Source organism: Diadema antillarum, unplaced genomic scaffold (assembly GCF_040938485.1).
Source record: "Diadema antillarum isolate AM-2024a unplaced genomic scaffold, OU_Dant_1.0 seq00001615_RagTag, whole genome shotgun sequence".
NCBI classification, from domain to species: domain Eukaryota; kingdom Metazoa; phylum Echinodermata; class Echinoidea; order Diadematoida; family Diadematidae; genus Diadema; species Diadema antillarum.
In genome coordinates this window covers 302699-323070 of record NW_027272327.1, presented here as the reverse complement: position 1 = coordinate 323070, position 20372 = coordinate 302699, and the positions used below count along the sequence as shown (strand labels likewise).

Sequence of the window (20372 nt, the reverse complement as noted above, 5' to 3'; positions counted from 1 at the left end):
CTCAGGATCTTCATTTACCATGAGCAGGAAAGGCATTGATTTTAATTCAGTCAGAGTCGAAATACATTATACATTTACCTCATCAAAACTATCGGAAAAAAGTGACAGCAACAATCTCGCTTACCTGCATGATTGACAGAAATGCAAGAAGTAGTTCGACCAGACTAGCGAAGGTGAATACATGTACGTCCAAGATCCAAGATAGAAATACTAGTATTCACAGTTTTCGTATCAAACGGAATCTTCTGGACCAACTCCTCCCTACCCCACCCCCCAAAAATGTGCGGGTATTTTTTGCTTTTGTCAATCTTTTTTTTTGGGGTACAGTATATACTTCTCCCCAACCCTCACACACACACACACACACACACACACACACACACACACACACACACGCACACACGCACACACGCACACACGCGCGCACACACACACACACACACACTCAATTGTAGGCTTCGCTTATACCCTGTGAATGTTATTAATTTCCTATTTAAAGTTTATAGCTTTCCCACACGTCCTTTCCCTCCTTTTCGTCACCCTCCAGTCATCCTCTGTCTACACCTATATTATTTACCCTCCTCATACTGTGTATGGTTCCATGACAATCGCTCCTGTGAGAATTGCTGCGATGAATTCATATTTCTGTATTTTCTCTTGTAATGAAATTACCACCAGAGGCTGTCACACAGAATAAAATTGCTTCAGAAGATAACCGGCCTACATGCGTAATGAAAATAAATTTTATGAAAGGTTAATCAACAGATTAAAAGCAAACACAATTAATACAAAAATAAACAAAGCAAAACAAATCAAAACAAAACAAAAAGCCCATTGAAACAAAAAAGCAAATTTCAGACGCATTCTTTGAAAAAGAAATGTTGTATAGTATACAAATACTTGCCAGTAGTCTTCTGAACACATCTGCAACACGGAACTAGCTTATTGAGCTGCAATTCGCCGAAGTCGTTTATTGGGCACAAACTCGCGGAACGAATTGTCCGATAGTGCGCCCTCTGTGTTCATCAGCTTGTCCACTCATGACGAAGAGAACCACTTGGCCCTTCCATCATGACTACAATAGTCCTCCTGCTGCAAGATTTTCCTGTTAGAGCTTCGCAGGACGAGAGATCAGAAAAAAACAAACACCACCACCCCCACCCCCCACAAAAAACAACAACAAACAAACATACAAACAAACCCCAAAACAACACGTATCAATGACTTTTGGTTTGTTCTTTCTAAGTTACCAATTTATTTCCATTACTTCGCCATAATATATGTTGGAGGGTCTTCTCTTAAAAACAAACTTGTTCTAATGTTTCTCTCGTGCCCTTTTTGAGCACCTTAAAGAGAGATAAGATCGACTCTCTCTTCACTATTCTGTGTCCCTATCGCATGATTGTCAAACGGCCATTTTACTTTACTTACACCATTCCTCTCCTCCAACATCCTCGCGTCGATTTCCCCTTTTCCTTCATCTTGAATTAAATTAAATTAAATTGAATTCAATTGAATTGAATTGAATTCAATCAATCAATTCAATTATATTTCCGTCATCAACAAAAGTGATACATAAACACATATGCAATTATCAGTTATATCTATCATTATCTTGTGTCGGTTCGTATTATCATATCGTCATCCTCTCCTCACTATATGGAACGTCGTGTGGACAGGAACAAGGAGAATGTTCCTTTTAACTATACCAGTAGATGAAACTATTGTATGTAATATAATAGTGCTAATCGTACAACATTGGGAAGATATTAGAGCTGACATCATGTTATGAAAAGGAGAAAGAAGAAAGACACAGATAATCGTGACAAAAGATGCAATATCTACGCATGAAATAATGCGTAGAATCATGAAATAAATTTTTGAGCGCGCCCTCTCATGTTCCATGGCACGTCAATTTTCTCTGTTATTGTTTTACAAAACAAGCAATTAAAAACCTACTTACCTGATTTATTTGAATATGAAGTGCATACAACTTTGTTCTGTTGAAAATATACTAAAGAGTGAAGGACAAGCAGAAGTAGCGGGGGGGGGGGGATAATGGGTGCACGTCACGAGACTGACACCCACGGGCCATACAGCCCACGAGTTATACAGCCCACGAGTCATACAGCCCATGAGTTCGACACTTAGGCTAGAGCCACATACGGCCGGATTTCGTACCGGGTCCACAAGGAATTAAAACCGTATCGACCCGGTTCGAGCCGTAGAGGCCCGCATTGACCCGCATCGTAACCCGTGTCAATTCCTGATAGATTTCGGGGGCTACGATACGGCGGTGAAAATTTTTTGGTCATGTTCAAAATTTTCTCACGGATTTCAATTCCGTATTGATATCCGAATTGACCCGGTTCGAACCGCATTGACTCGCATCGACCCGCTGCAACCCGCAGCGTAAAACCGTATGGACCCTTGCCGTATACCGCATTGCCTTCATGCAACGGATGATGACAAGGTTTACATCCGGGTCGGTACGGGTCGAAGCAGGTTGACACGTGTCGATAGGGATCGAAAAGGATTCAGTTAAGGATTTTAAAGCGGATTTTTATACTGTTCGATACAGGTCAATACGGGTCTCTACGGCTCGAACCGGGACGATACGGTTTTAATTCCTTATGGACCTGGTTCGAAATCCGGCCGTGTGTGACTGTAGCATAAATTGCCCTCCATTCCGGGACTAATCCGGCTCATTTTCACCCGGATCAAATCCGTTTTGTGACCCGGCCGTGTGTGACTCTAGCATAAGCCAACAAGGCCCACGAGACCGATACATTAAACCCCGTGTTGTTTCTGTCGAACTCGTGGGCTGTTTTTACCTAGTGTCGGTCTCATGGGCTTTATTTTGCCTAGTGTCGAACTCGTGGGCTGTAGGACTCGTGGGTTGTATGAGATGGGTGTCGGTCTTGGGATGACCCCGAAATATTGCTGACAGGTTCGTGAGCAGAGACAAGAAGAGAGAAACTAGGCGCATAGAGGAAGTTCCATGACATTTGCTCCTGCGACAATTGCTCCCATGAAATATCAACACGCTATTCATCAAGCCAAACATTAATTCTACCCACAGACATAACCCCAACCCTAATCCTAGTCCTCGCATCAAAACAAACCTAAAACCCTACAAATAAGACCGGATTAATTGTTGTAGGAACAAATGTCGTGTCACCCATGGAAAGTGAAGGCAACACACAGAAAGAACGAAATAAGTTATAAAAGAGAAGAGAAAAGGAAAATAACCACAAGAGGAATGAAAATGTAGAGGGTAATACAGGGGCGGATCCAGGAATTCTGTAAAGGGGGGGGGGGGGGGGGGGGGGGGGCGTGACTAATATTTCTAGTGCCACTTCCGGGTTTCATTTCATTGTTTTTCTTTTTATTTCTTTTGTCTTTTACGAAAATTAAAGGGGGGCGTGCGCCGGTTGCGCCCCCTCTGGATCCACCACTGGTGATATAAGAAAAACCAGATAGTACCGAAATATAGAAAACAGAAAGGTAAGAGAACGAAAATACAGGAGAATAAAGAAGAAAAGAGAAGAGAAAATGAATGCAATACAGAATACATGACTGTGCAATAGGAGGAAGTGGGGCATGATAAGATAGAGGAAATGAGAAAGGAAAAACCAAATTCAAGAAGAGAAGAAGAAATGCAAAAGTTGTATAGAGTTGAGTAGCCCATTCTAAAGTTCACTGTAATAAAGTGTAATTTATCCCCATCAGTAGGCCTACTATTTCTTTATAATGGGAATACGTACTGGACGATTACGATCATGTTGATTGTAATGACTGCGAGGATGATGACTACTGGTGTTATTACTATACTCTACTATAGCAACGATAATTATGATAATGATGATGATAATAATAATGATAATGATAATGATAATGATAATGATAATAATTATATATAGGTATGTATATATATATATGTATATATATATATATATATATACATATACAATAATATATTGCTCCAAATCCACTCTGTAGAGTGCTTCAGGCGCATGTACATGTTATACTATACTAAACTATGCTATACCATACTATACGATACTGACGGCGATGCTTAAGAAATACAAAATGTGTAATACACAGTGCGTACTAGACAATTTTTTCTTTTCTTTAAAAAAAATCCAAGATATAGTGATATTTCAACCGATTAAGACTGGTCTGTCATTTTGCTAAGTTATCATGTCAATTTTTATTCTTTAATGAATTGATTTTCTTGTTTATTCTGTCGAAGATATCTAGTTTGCGAGTCTTACTGTAACTAGTAGTAGAGAAGTTAACTTTTCTTACAAAAGAAACAAACATATCTAGGAAAATTAAATAATCAACTGATAAAAAATAGGCTTACTGGGGTATCCTGAATTGAACGTGTGTATTATGCCTTACTGTTCGCAGTCATTTTGCACCGCGTGATAGAAATTGTGTTTTGTTGGAAAAAGCCCCATCCACGAAAAAAAGGTACTAAAAAAGAACAACAACAACAACAACAACAACAACAACAACAACAACAACAACAACACACACACACAAAAAAAAAAAAACCAGTACATTTTTTGTTCCGTGTATTTTAAAACGGCTCAGATTCCCGTTATACGTGATGAGCTGAGAATCAACACAGGGCGGAGTGCTCAGATCAGCGTCATACTTCCACGGCAACAGGTGATCTGGCTATTATCTGTATGCCAAATCCTCCCTGCACAATATTTCTCACTTGTATTGGTATCTGCAAAGAAGAATATTCTTCTAGAATTTATGCTTAAGATGGCCCTTGCATTGTACAAAAATACTACTTAGGTGGTAATTCATCAATAACATGCAAACAAAAGTTGATTTATTTAAGGGATGTTTCTCTTTAAAACCAGGCATTTATTAATTGAGTGGGGTTCGCCCTATGATTGGAATAGCCAAGCTGTTACACACGAGAAAAACATCTGAGCTCCGCGTCAGCTCGCGGACATGGCTTCGCACGCAGTCGCTGACACATTCGTTGGCTTGCTTGCGAGTGTGTAGGCTCAACGGTAAGCAATCAAGCTATTCAAAGTCGACCGCTTGGATTCAAATCGAGTATGGGATGTTCATGTGAGCACGACGCGGTGCCGTCGGAAACGGAGTGAAAAATCCCACGTATGTAGTGAAGAGTTTTGCTGAAGTGTCCAATTTATTCTCAAACATTTGCTTCAAGGAACTGTCACATATATCTTGCAATGGGATCGATTATGAGGTGTTACGCGAGTAAAGAAGCCGCCGTCCTATTCTGCGTCGCGATCGTGTTGGTACTTGCTCGTCACGCCGAAACTCTGGCGGCGGTGGGGCAGATAGGTTCCGCTGGTTGGGTAAGTGCGATTCTCTGTAGAGCCATTTTATCAAGTTCCTATTAATAGTACTACAGTAATAGTAGTACTTTAGTACATTGTATCAGAACACTGCATAAGTTTTGTTATGGAAATTGTCGTTCTAGTAGTAAGTTTTATTGCCTTCCTTCCTGCTTTGGTTTACTCCGATAGAAAGACCACAACTCGCGGCAAAACTCAGAATGAAATTTTATTATTATATTTATTGCATTTGTCATCATATAAAGCCTAGTCTCTAGTCAGGTTTAATCGATCTACATCTCCTATCAACTCTCCAGTACAATGGTGGGTAAATTAAAGGGCTTGAAATCTATGTTGAAGAATTGTTGGTTTAAATTGTGTTCATGAGTAAGCAGGTGCAACCCCGTAAGTATAAAAGTCATCACGACATTGCTATGTTAGTAAATTACAACACAAACCCTTTATAAAATAGGCCCTTTACAATGTGATAATACTGGTTAAAAAAAAAAAAAAGAGTTTGATTACCATTGCAACATGGGAATTCAGGTGAAGATTATGAATTAATGTGTGCACTTAGCAGGAGATGTGTTGTGATGGAATCATCCTTCTCAAAATGATGTCCAATTATGCACATTAGTTAGCCTTTCTTCACTAGCCATTAGCATCAGTGGAAAGAGATGATAGTGATACATCATTTATCACTCTGGAGAACGGTCGCATTTATGGTAGGCCCTATAAATGGCAATATTAATTACTGTATTGTAGGAGCCTGTTTCTTTTTAAGTAGTACCTCCAATGGCTCTCAATGTTTACTCCGAGTCTTAATGAATCATACATTACCACCAGGCAAACTGACTTTTTCTTGATCAAACAACAACAACAGCTCTCATTGCTTGATAGCAGCCAACTCTGGGGACATTTATTGTTCCCAATGGTGGCTTGATTGAATACCAGGGTAGGGTCTACTGTAAAGCAAGATACACGTATTCTGGCGGCATGAAATTTTTGTGAATTGGAGCTGACGGCCTTTTTCGAGGCATGAAATGTTCGTATATTGTCACTGTCACTGGCATTCAACCCATATAGTGTAGAACTTTCGCGTGCATCGTAATTTTGCAAATCTTGGCTCTCGCAAAATTCATGAAACTGAAATGCACGCAAACATTCCTCATTTGCTGTAATGAAATTCTCATCACTCTTTGCTACATTTTACATTCAATGAGCTGTAATACTATTCATGTATGCAGATTCCCCCCCCCCCCCCATGATAGACCTTATAATATAAGAACAAGACAGAAACAAAACAGATAACAGCTTGGGAAGAATTCACAGTATATTAGCTCAGTATCACTAGGCGTTTTCACATCAGCCCGATAAAAATCCAAGCTCGAGATATTTTTTAATTTCCCAAGTCAGAAAATAACATCGGGCTGATGTGAAAATGCCTACTGATAACCATGTGTTCTATAGGCACTACCATGCACAGGTGCATGTGGAGATGAATGAATGAATGACTTTTCCATCGTCAGCAGGGCTGAATTCATCAATGACTAATGACTGTTTCCTCGTTTAGAAATGAATAGCGTCACCAAGCTGACTTGTTTCATACATATAATCATTACTTGTTATTGTTGTTGTTATTAAAGGCATAATTTACCATTTGCAGATGAAACAAAAACCCAGCACTAGTGCCTAAAACAGTTCTAAAATGTGAGTTAGGGATCTATAGAAACAACCACTGTAAAAATTTGACTTGGTAAAATCGATGTTAAGTATAGTTAAATATACAAAATGTGACCAATAAAAATGTTTTCAGACTAAACCATACAGTTACGGTTTCTTGAGAAAAATACAGATATCTAGTTATATTTTAGGCTTTGATCGCGAAAATTCTATATGATTGGATGTTTTGTGGTACAACAGACCTACACAAGTGCATTAAATATCATATCTTGAAAAATTTTTAAGTCACTGTTCCCAAAAGTAAACAGGACCTTTGAGGAAAATAATGAAAACATGTATCAAGATGCATTAAATCAATGTCACATCTGAGTTTTGTTTGCTCTTGCCAGTAAACTTTCATTATAATTATCTTCTAGGCTAGTGCTTCTCAACTCTTTTCAACCCAAGGCTCACTTTGCCTTAGTACAAATTTTTTAAAGGACAAGTTCACCTTCATAAACATAAGGATTGAGAAAATGCAACAATATTAGTAGAACACATCAGTGAAAGTTTGAGGAAAATTGGACAATCGATGCAAAAGTTATTAATTTTTAAAATTTTTGTGTTGGAACCGCTGGATGAGGAGACTACTACAGCTTGTGAGTCATATGCGTACAACAGTATAAAGAAAATATAAAAGAAAATTCAACATATTTTCACTTTTTTCGCATAATAAAAGAGCAATTGACTTGCCTCTTTCTAAAGGCAGGGGGAATAATATTACCCATAACATTTATCGGTAACGAGTCAGGGGAATGTGTACTTTTTTCAAAAGATGGAATTTTGTGAAATTCTCTTTATATTTTTTTTATATTGTTGTACGCATGTGACATCTAAGTTATTCATACACTGCAGTAGTCTTCTCATCCAGCGGGTACTGCACAAAAACTTCAAAAATTCGTAACTTTTGAACGGATTGTCTGATTTTCCTCAAACTTTCAATGATGTGTTCTACTAATATTGCTACATTCTCTCAATCCTTATGTTTATGAAGGTGAACTTGTCCTTTAAAGGCCCAGTAAGCTCAAGTATTAATGTTTTTTATTTTATTTTTGGCCGACATCGTGGCCAACCCGAGAGAGCTTTGCGGCCCACCGGTTGAGAAGGGGAACTCTAGGCAATCAATGAATGTGGAATCAGAATAGTTTCTAATATAGGTTTGATAGTTTCTAATGTAGGTTTCACAACTTATAACTGAAAACCTGATCAAGTCATTTAAAAAAATTTCTTGATGATCTCTAGTTTGTCTCAAAATTTATTTCCAAAGACCTATAATGACAAATAAGCAGGCCACTGATGTCCTTCAGTTTTCATGCAGCTTTACATCTTTCAAAGAGCAGATGCAGTCAGACCTGCAAAAGACTCTGAAAGGCATAAAGTGAGCTAACACAATGGATGGATTTGATATGCCATCCTTGGAAGTTGTACAGTGTGCACAGATCTTTTTGTAACTTGTTTCTTAGAATCATAGACTGTACACACGTGTGTCATGCCAGTCAGACAGTAAATGCTGTAAACCAGTGCTTCTCAACCAATGGGTTGCGATGTTGGCCAAAAATAAAATAAAACAGATTCATATTTCAGATAACCTACTATGAGCCCCGAAAAAATTTGTAGGATCCAAAGTGGGCCTTGGGTTGAAAAAGATTGAGAAGCACGGGTGTAAACGATATGACTGAAAATATTCTGTCATTATATAGGGATCATTTTTTTATTTTAATGCACTTCTCCAACATTAAGAGAGATCATTTACCATTTTCACTCAAGAACAATATGTATGGTTGTATGCTGAATAACTGCACACTTTTATGCATATTGTTGTATGTTTGTTTGTTTTGTTTTTTAATTCACACCTAAATGCCTATTGCACCAGGATGTAAAAAGTGAAGCTAACACATGTGGCGAATAGATTCTGTGTGCAATCAGTGACCCATCGCAGTGAAATGTACATAATGTAGATTGAAGATACAGATTTTCTGTGATTTTCAAATATGAGATATCTAAGAAAAATATAACATGCATAATTTCTTGAATGGTAATATTGTATTGAACTATTTTGGTGTCCTGCATAATAGGCAAACATCATTGGGTATGTCTTAGCACAGCTGCAAAATTGAGGCAAAATTCTGGGGAAAAAAAACAAGATGCTTCGTAGACGATTTACACAGGATATCATGGCTCCTGAGCAGTGTATGCATTATTGTGTCGTATTATAAACTAGGCACAGAAGATTTGAATAAAGATTGCTCTACTACTTCAGTTAACAGTTGTACTACAGAGGTCAATTGAGAAACAGACAGGGAAAAAAAATATGGATTATTCTTGTTTCCTGTATCCAGTGTGTCCTTGGTGTCTTGTCAGATAGGCATCCTTACACAGATCTCTCTGCCTTTCAATGTACGACGTGTATCTCCTTCTCAGAGCTTCCTATCCATTTTTTTCTTCTTCTCCCGCACGCCTTTCCAATTCTCTCCCTCCCTCTCTCACTCCATTCTCCGTCTTGCATCCTGCCGTTTCCCACTTCCGAACTTCAAACGCAAGCATCGCGTTTGCGCATTAATGCTCTCGGCCTGCTCACAGAGCCATGCAAAATGAATGAATATGACTGGAGTATTTATTGATCCGCCGGTTGATGGAAGGAGCCACGTAGGAGGAGATATATCCATTTCGGTTTCGGGGGGATCCCGAACGGGGAAGAAGAGCTGGATGGCTGCACTGTGTGTACATGAGTGTACACTCTGTGTTCGTTATTGAAGAGCAAGCATAGCAAGCAGGCAGACTACATTAGAAACAGCACTCTCATGTGTGAAGTTTACATACAGTACATGTACCTCTACATCGATGTCAGGTGTACAGTGATGTATTTGTACCAAACATCCATTGCGCATCTCTTTCACCAGAGGTTGGACAAATTCCTCCCCCACAACCTTTGCATTGATAGCTTTTTCTCCACTGGCTTCACAATCGACAGCCGATAATCAATTGTATCATCAAATTGCTCTTAAGTACTGTAAATCATAAAACAGACAAACCCTTTCCTAGAACATTATATCTGATTGCTGAACTTTTAAAGGACAGGTTCACCTTCACAGACATGTGGATTGAATGAATGCAGCAATATTAATAGAACACATCAGCAAGAGTTTGAGGAAAATCGGACAATCTGTTTAAAGGTTATGAATTTTTGAAGTTTCTGCTCAGTCACTGCTGGGTGAGAAGACACTACAGCTTGTGATGTCACATGTGTACAACAATATAAAGAAAATTCAACATATTTTCACTTTTCTTTCATAATAAAAGAACACTTGACTTCTCTCTTTCAGAAGGCAGGGGAAATAATATAACCCGTAACATACATCAGTGAAGAGTCGAGGAAATGTGCACTTTTTTCAAAAAGTAAATTTTCTGAAATTCTCTTTATGATTTTCCTTACAGTGTTATATGCATGTTGTACACTGTAGTAGTCTTCTCATCCAGCAGTGACTGTGCAGGTACTTTAAAAATTCATAACTTTTTAACGGATTGTCTGATTTCCCCAAAACTTTCACTGATGTGTTCTTCTAATATCGCTGCATTCACTCAATCCACATGTATATGAAGATAGATTGTCCTTTAAACATACCCAGGAGGTATCTGAGTGTGTGAAGGAATGACCTCAAACTCAATTACTATATCATGTACATTTATACTTGTGGTCAACATGAAGCAGTTGATAAGACTCTGGCAGTTGCCACATCCAAAGATGCATCTTTATCCATCTGAAAATCTGTATCTTTTTCAACTCTTGTTACAAGAATCTGAAGACACATCTTCTTACAAATTTGATAAACATGGCACCTGGATACTGATATTGCTTTATGTTTCTGAATCTTCTTAGCATTTTAATATTTGAAAGAGCAAAAAACAAACAACCCTTTAATTGTTTTTAGGCGGATATAAAGGCCACAAAATTCTTTTTATACAAATTATATGTACAGATATACAGAATACTTGGTAGAAACTGTGAATGTATTCCTTTTGTACTCCTTAAACATACTGTAAAGCTAGAAATATTTGGGGCATGAAACTTGCGCTAAATTGAGCCGATGACCATTTTCGCAACATGTAACTTTCGTGAATTGCCTCTTGCATACAATGCATTGTGTACAGACAAACACTTTAATGTGCGTTTTGCTTTTGCGAATCTTGGCTCCTCACAAAATTCACAAAAGTTTCATGAATGCGACTAGATTTCTTGTTTTACTGTTTCTTGGGGACTGTCAGAACATTAGTTTTGTCTACCTTCCCTGACCCTCTTCCACGGCAAGAGCAATTAAGTACTGGAACCTATTATATTGTCAAGATCTGTTTCAGCTAAATTATGGCAGACAGATCAATATTGGCTAGTCTTTCAGCAAAGGGTATCCTTTCAAGATGAACTTACCTATTTGAAGGATTCTTGCACATTATGAAGCAAATAATCTCACCCAAAATGGTCTCTTATTGAAAAAAAAAATAACCTAGTTTAACATCCCAGAGATATTCTCACTTTATTTCTTGTCATGTTATTCCGTACAAATCCATGCTACTTTGATACAGTGCACAGTGCAATAAACATGAAGAGAGGTTCCATGCCCAGTACTTTAATTTTATATAGTTATGTTTGATACAACATTGCAACTTAGCGCACATATGTAATATACTTGTCATTTATTGACAGAGGGGCAACACCACTGCAAGCAAGTTTTTATAGTTATTAGAAAATAATTTGTTTGGTATGAATGTGCATGTAACCTGTTACAACTTTTGCATACAACTCATCGTATTACCTGGTTCATGAGTAGTTTGAATGGACTGAATATGCCATATATTTAGGGAGTCTAAATTTTCGCAATTTGGGACTTTTCGACGATTTCACGAGTGGTTAAATTTGCGATCGTAGAGTACAATACTCAATGGAGAATGTATGCGTGCATGTGTCGTCACATTCTTGCAGGGATCAGAGTCAATAATTATTTTCGCGTGTCTTTGAATTTGCGAATAGCATCTGACTCGCAAAATTCGCAAAAATAAAAACCTCGCGAAATATTCAGCATATACAGTAATTCAGATCTGTGAGGAAATATATGTTTTAGAGTTCTCATGGATACAATGTTTGGTATTAAAAAGCAAATGTAAAAATTGTCAAAAAAGTCCCACTGAGAGTATGATCTGCCATTGATGGTATCATTTTTTTTTCATCTTTATTCGGTTCCTTTCTGGTAATCTCTTGATTATCCCCCCTTTTTATTGCTCGAAATGCAGAGTGACTGCAGTGACACAGTACAGAGCGATGACGTTCTCTGGCAGTCCAACATGACGGGTGCGGTCGTGGATGTCGTGTGGGGATACGAGGCCAAGGTAAGGTTGAGACAGCCAGGTTTTGGACTTCTTGCTCCTGAGCCACTAGTTAACCCGTTGAGGACGGGCTGATTTTGCTACTTTAACACGCATTTCCCATAGACACCTGCCCGATTAATACTCAGGACTCATCCTCAACGGGTTCAAAAAACAGTCTAAAGATGTAAATTTTCCTGTGATCCTGCTGGCAATATTTGATGCCAGTATTGCTGATGATTTAATTAGATAAGTGATATATACCCTACATGTAAATGCACCATTTAAGGCGTAAGTTACCATTTGCAGATTGAACAAAAGCCCAGCATTAGTGCTTTAAAACAGCTCTAAAATGTGAGTTAGGGATAGAAACAACTACTGTAAAAATTTGAATCTGTATATTTGATGCTAAGTATTGTTAAACACGCAAAATGTGAAGAATAGTTATAATAAAAAAGTTTCAGGACTAAACCGTCTACAGTTATGGTTTAATGAGAAAAATATTGATATCTCCATATATTTCAGGCTTTATTGCAAAATTTTATGTGGTGGGATGTTCTGTGATACAACAGACCTACACTTTGTATGAATCAAATGTGATATCTTGAACATTTTTTTAATCACTGTTCCCAAAGGTGAACAGGACCTTTAATGCATCATTAAGGTTATATCACTTAACTTTCCACTCTCTCTTATCATTCAGTAATCCATCCAGACTTGACCTAGTTGTAATGTTAGCAAGCCCACTCCAGTGTAGTAATGTGCCTCAGTCCAACCGGAAGGCCATGGTGACACAATAGGGATTAGGTAATCTCTATTTATTGACAGTCAGTTTCTAGACATCTGTGCCATTTGGTGAATAAAGCACAGTACAGTGTGTCCCCCCCCCCCCCCCCCCCCCCAAAAAAAAAAAAAAAAAAAAAGAAGAAGAAGAAGAAGAAGAAGAAGAAGAAGAAGAAGAAGATACAATCAGATTTTTGTATTGATAACTTCCAATATGATCAAACTGTCTGAATGCTATTTCAGGGTCTAAGAATATAACATCTTCAATACCTATATTTTGCAGAAAACCCCATTCAATTTGGTTAAGTGGTCACAGAGAAATGTGAATCGTTGTGAAGCATGTCATGGATGTGATTCTTCCAAGTCTAGCACTTTGATGCTCTTGGAACTTCATATCAATGTGTGAACACAATGGACAGAACTTTGAGGGAAGGGATTCCTGACATGCTCTACAAAAATCCTCATTTCTCTTTGACCACTGAAGCAATTGGATGGAGTTTTCTGCAAGACGTGGGTAATAATTTAAAGTTTCATACCCTGAAATTGTATTTGGATTGATTCACTATTTTAAAAGTTATCATGGCGGAGGGTCCTGTTATGATTTTTTTTTAAAGGACATACAGTATAAGGGTTAAGCACATTTTGTAATCTCCATGGATAAGGGTATAATGTCAAGCAGGGCTAGAAAATAGTAAAGTGGCTTTTGTCAAAGTGCAGACAATCAAAAAAGTTAGAGACCTTTCTATCTCAGATTTCAATCCATAATCACTTTTTGTCTGTCATTGACAAGCAGCCAAATGCTATTAAATGCCAGATTACTCATCATATCATGTCAGCAATCTGCAAATAGTATTGTTCGCATGAAGACATACAAAGAAAGTAATTTTTGGAAATCCAATGGCATTTCTTGCAACATTATATGATTGCACAAGAAAAAAAAATCATTTATGCATATGAGCTAAAATAAGCCAGGCACCAGACTCAACTGGGTTCATAATTTTGTTTCCTACCTACTCATATTTGTATGACTGCGTCTCTTTGTTGTTGTAGATATGTTATTACCAATGTATAGATTTTATACATGTTTAAAGTATATATACAATAGATAGCATAGATCCGATACATGAAGACACACATATATGTGTATTTATATTATTATTATTTTTTTTTTTACTGAAGTCGGTGAGTGTATGTTGCCATGAGATGAAGTACAGTCATCATTCATACATTAATCTAATGTAGCTGACATTTTCATTTGCAAACAATCACCAGGGATTATTCATGATTGATAAAACATGTGAACATGTTTTTTGTTTCTTTCATGCAACTATTAATCAAGCCACAAGACAAAGCAAAAAATGAACTTCCCTATCAGGAGGATATTGCATGATTGATCTTTGATGATGCTTTCTAACACAATTCATCTGCTTGATTTGATTTAAATGTGACCCGCCACAACAAAAGGATCCAAAAGTCGCTGACGGTTGAGCCAAGAAAATCGAATTTGAAGTCAAATCATCAATATCCGTCAAAACCATCAAATTTCTGTTTTTTACACAAGTTTGTAGCCTTATGTTTTGCCTGTCATCTGCTGAAATATCGAAGCTAAATGATCAAGGGAAAGGCAAAAAATTAGCATTTTTCTGAGCTATGATTTTAAGGCTTTCAGACTGTCAGATTTTAAGACTTTCAAAACAGAAACGTGTCCGAAGATAATTTGGATTTAGTGCCGCAGATAGACTTTGCCCCTAGTAACGAGGGAGTAATCTTATTGGTCAGTGCTTGACATCCTGGTTACTGATTGGTCGTGATTAGACTGCTGGTGCTAAGCTTGAATGAACATCGCGGAGGTTGCTAGGAGCATACTTTCTATTGTCAAGAGGTGAAAACTGTCTTACCTCCCCTTGATCATGATTGCGTCAGAAGGAAAACTTTGAAGGTGGTTTTCTCGAAACGCTGATTTCCCAGACCACTTGACATGCTCTCATAAAATCATCGATATCTCCGCAACCGAGTACTTTTATGAGTCATCTTACATATGAAATTAAAGCAGAAGAGTAGGGGCATAATGTCATGTCATTTTTAGAAAATCGACCTCCTCCGACTTTCGGATCCTTTTGTTGTAGCGGGTCACAAATGGTTTTAGCCCATTTATAACACAATAAGACAAGTAGTAAAGATGTAGGGAATATACAGGTACATAAAGTCTGATTTTAGAATTTACAAATTCATTGAGAATAGGAAAATCAAAGAAATGCTCTTGAATCAATGTATGTATTGATTGAATTGACTTGCTTTGTTTCATTTACCAGTGTTGAAGTATTGATGCTGAATACTTGTTTGATTATTATTTTTTATGTTATTTGATTAATTTGTTACTTAAAACCCCCAATGTCAGACTTTGTAGTTATCATTTCATTAGGGCCAGTGTACCACCATTCCTCACACTTTTTGTCTGCATCCTTTCTTAATCTCATATACTCCTCATTAGCAATATTACTTTAATAAGAATATAAAATTTTTGCTAAAGTAAGTGCTTCCTTTTGTTTTTTAGGTGATCAAACTATAGCAAGCTCTGCTTACACTTTACAGTGACCTCCCATGTAACATAGCATATTGAACTACATTGTACATTGTATGCATAGATGATTATGATTAATTATTTTCCCCCCTTCAATTTCTTTCCCTCATAATTTCCTTATTTTCTTTCTCCTTTGAAAATGAATCTATACTAAATAACATATATACGAATGAATCTATATCTATTTGTAATTTGTTCATTTGTCACAGAGGTGATGTAATTGGTTTTTATTTTGTTGAAAGAAGAAAACTGTTGCGATTAAATCAAAATCAAAATCAAAAACATGAGATAGACTTTACCCACTCTTTACCACCACCAGCTGGTAGTCTATTAAAAACAGAAAAGAGTGGGGGAATGAAAATTTCAGGCAGAATACATACATTTTGTATGCACTTACTAGTAGGTCCGTGACACGATTCCATGGTACCTATATGAGAATGGTAATTATTGTCATTATTATTATTACCCAGGTGGGTGTGTGCATGCTGCAGTCGCCACACTGTGTGGTTGCAGTGGGAGGTGTTTGTGAGAGGCTTACATTTGGGTTAAACTTCTGATTGTGAAATGCTGTTGGCACAGTGATTTCCATATTGTTTAAGCCAGCTTATAGATCTATATGGAGATTCCAATTTAATCTTTTTAGATGGATTATGTGGGCTGCTATTAAATCCTTGTGGGATTTTTTGGAGTGAGGTAAAGATTAAGATTAAGAACTCAGAACTGTGTTATGCATATATATTAAAAAAGACTAAAGAAGTAAATACTTGTTGGTCTTGCTTAGTCAGTGAAGCACAATGATATCTCTCATAATTTTTACAATTTGTACACAAATACAGTGTAGTCAAAAGGTCTGTTGTTATAATCAAACTTTTTTATGCTTTGTGCTATTCATCATTATTGAATATTTTTTTCTTTACCTCTGAAGCCCTTTTTACACTTGTGTTTCTTATTTAAACCCCGGACTTTCTCTGACCCAGGACTATCGTTAGTCCCGTACCAATTTTTTCAGCTTTTTACACTGGCCAATTAGTCCCGTACTATCTCTTGTCCGGGGCTAAGGAGAAAACTGACCTTTTTACACTCGTATTTCTTAGCCCCGGACTTTCCAAACCACATGAATATTCATGATTACGCTGTGCACTGTACACGTACATGCACGCACCGGCAGCACTTGATTACCTCGTTTCTGATTGGTCAGTGGGGGTCGGACTTCGTCTCCGTCGCTTAGCCCTTAGCCCCACCGTTGGTACGGGACTAAGCAAAAATTTACTTGTGTAAAAAGCCCTTTAGAGAAGCTACGGTAGTCCTCATGTCACATGTGAAGAGAAGCTTGGTTATTTCGCTGGCTGTCTTTCTTTACGTCAAGCGGCTGCAACATCTGACCGCGAGGTTTCATGTTTCATCACACACGTTATCAACATTCTTTTACAACAAACCACCTGTTATTGGTTTCAGGGACCGCTATCAACAGCCAATAACATGTCATTTAGCCACAGGGCCGTGTAATGTCTCAAATGACGCAGGTAAACGGGGTAGAGAGAGAGAAAATCAAATGTTGTGGTCGTCAAGAGCTGAGTATCTCCAGCTATCGAGAGTTGTAAACAAGTATATCAATAGTGTCAGTATCTTCATCTGAAAGTACTTGAGGGAAATTTGGAGGTTTTGGAGCTGATGAACTGCACAAAACATGCCATTTAAGCAGTTACTTAGGAGGGAAACACATACATACAATATTGCCTGCCCAGGAGTTATGGATGAGTCCCCAGACGGATTTATCTGCTTATTATGTAACTGTTAGAACTGTGGGACTGTCAAATTGATTGTGATTGTAATTTTGTGACAGTGTTAGTTACTGGCCACACACTCATTAAAGGACAAGTTCACCTTCATAAACATAAGGATTGAGAGAATGCAGCTATATTAGTAGAACGCATCAGTGAAAGTTTGAGGAAAATTGGACAATCAATGCAAAAGTTATGAATTCTTAAAATTTTTGTGTTGGAATCGCTGGATGAGGAGACTACTACAGCTTGTGAGTATGCGTACAACAGTATAAAGAAAATGTAAAGAAAATTCAACATATTTTCACTTTTTTCGCATAATAAAAGAACACTTGACTTGCCTCTTTCTAAAGGCAGGGGGAATAATATTACCCATAACATATAGTCGGTAACGAGTCAAGGGAATGTGTACTTTTTTCAAAAGATGAAATTTTGTGAAATTCTCTTTATATTTTCCTTATATTGTTGTACGCTTGTGACATCTAAGTTATTCATACACTGCAGTAGTCTTCTCATCCAGCGGTTACTGCACAAAAACTTCAAAAATTCATAACTTTGGAATGGATTGTCCGATTTTCCTCAAACTTTCAATGATGTGTTATACTGATATTGCTACATTCTCTCAATCCTTATGTTTATGAAGGTGAACTTGTCCTTTAATGTTTAGTCTCTGAAGATCCTAACATCAGGATGATATAGACAAGACAGAATTGGTTTAAGTACTGATTGGTGTTTTACAAGAATTTATGTGATTATTTCCGTGTATTAGCAACTTCAGTGGACATGAAAGATACCACGGTAGAAATAAAAGGGATAGGATTGTATAGTTCTTAGTAATTTGTACAAATAATGTCAACAGGCCATCCACCAAATGATATCTCGGATGACATGTTTTCATATTAAGTAAACAGGATGTAAATCAACATTGGACTGGGTTTGTTCCTCTTTTTTGTCTTCTTCTTCTTCATCTTGTTGTTCTTGTTCTTCTTCTTTATCATGAAAGAGAAGTACAAAGTCTCCTCTTTAACATCTCAGAACAATATAAAGTATGTATTATTCTTTTTGGAGACTGAAATAGCCACAGTTCCAGGTTTCCATCGTATAATGTATAGGTTGTCAAAGGAAGATAATTACTGTCAGGGATCAGCCTTCCCTATGGAAGCCATCGATCAAGCGTCTGCGCTAATCATAATTGTTACACACTGATTACACCGCATAGATTTCTTGGCACCAGAAAGCTGTGTTGATGTTACAGTTTCTCGAAGATTACCCTGCATTGAATCTTGGGATAGTATCAAACTATGAAAGATTGTTTGATTTGTGATGTTTTGTTTAGAGCTCATTCATCATGATTGATAATTCTCGTACGGAATGAATTTACATTTTATGTATTTTCTATCAGTTCATCTTGGCAGCATCATTGGGATAAAAAAAAATGCAATCAGCTCAAAGCTTGCAATGTCATCCCACCCCCCCCCCCCACACACACTGAAGCTCAGTATGCATGAGCAACTGTATGATATACTGAACAGTAGATGTGTGTGTTTTGGCTATGTCCACTTTGTTGTAAATGCCAAAGAAGCAGGGTTACCTAGATGTTGAATCACATTTGAAATGAAAGAGGAAAAAGTGACAATTTATGTTCGTGCATGCTCAGCGCACCCTATGAATAACATGATGCAGTCACCGATCCGACCAAATTTCGGGCAAGTTATGCACGGACTACTGTACCAGCCTGGGGGATAGAGACTGTGCAGCCACACCGTGGCATGCAACCAACCCCCCTCCCCCCCCCCCCCCCCCCCCCCCCACAGGGGAACAGCAAGAATGAAGTCCATATTAAATGCAGACGACACTGAGACGACCCTTGAAAATTTGTAGCTCTGAGACTAGCTCCACAGGTCACTGCTTTTGACAGCATCGCAAGAAGTAAGTACATTGTCGAAAGTGATCTAGATAATTTCCTCGTGCTGTGCTGTACAACGTAATCAGTGACTTGTACCCCATCACAAACATGTCCCCCAATTATTGGCATAAAAGTAATGCACTGGCAATTGAATGAAGCTTGTGTTCACAAAACTCGGAATATCGTCCATTTTTGTTAGTTTTTAATGTGTTAATTAGCTAGTCTTTTTGACTGCTATGTGAAGTGACAACACAGGGACATCAGGGCCCCGTTTCATAAAACTTGTTATCAGTGACAAGTTGTCATAGTTGTTTTAAGCTACGGAACTCCTTGCATCTGATTTGCTAAGAGCAAATTTGTCACAGAAATGTGGCAGTTGTCACTGATAACAAGTTGTATGAAACAGGACCCTGAAATAAGAAATATAATGAATGATAGTGGACTCTTAAAAAGCAATCATGCTATAGACTAGCAAAGATGCTCATGGGAGTGGAAGTGACCAAGTTATAGCAACAGATGTCACCACTTTAACAGAACAATTTTAAATATATTCAAGGGACTTCACGACTTAAAACAATTCTGTAAAAAGTTATGAGAATTATTTTTTTCTGCAATAATTAGAAGGTGGTGCTCCAAACCTGCATGCGGCTCAGCATTACCATTTACACACAAAGACCAAGAGGGACTGTGCATGCTACACGAGATATCACACAATCTTGACAGCGTAATTCATAGGCTCTCGCAAGAGATGTTGGTGCTGTTACTCGTCAGACAGTGTGAAAGCATCATTTAGATGATGATGCTTTTTAGAATGCAAGATGAAAAAAAAGGTCAGCCACTGGGATTGTGTGTGTGAGGGAAAAATGTTATCCGAACATTGCTGCCGTCTTAGAGCGGTTACACACGGTCAA

At 37.8% G+C, this 20372-nt stretch overlaps 1 protein-coding gene across 1 annotated transcript in view; it reads left to right on the top strand.

Annotated features, from left to right (window-relative positions):
* The first annotated feature begins 5086 nt into the window (after positions 1–5086).
* LOC139711133 (uncharacterized) overlaps positions 5087–20372 on the top strand; it is a 157956-nt gene continuing 142670 nt past the window's right edge. Inside the window, exons 1-2 of the mRNA XM_071623053.1 lie at positions 5087–5354; positions 12339–12434. Of these exons, the coding sequence (XP_071479154.1) occupies positions 5226–5354; positions 12339–12434 (225 nt within the window). The 5' untranslated portion in view covers positions 5087–5225. The remainder of the gene's footprint in view (positions 5355–12338; positions 12435–20372) is intronic.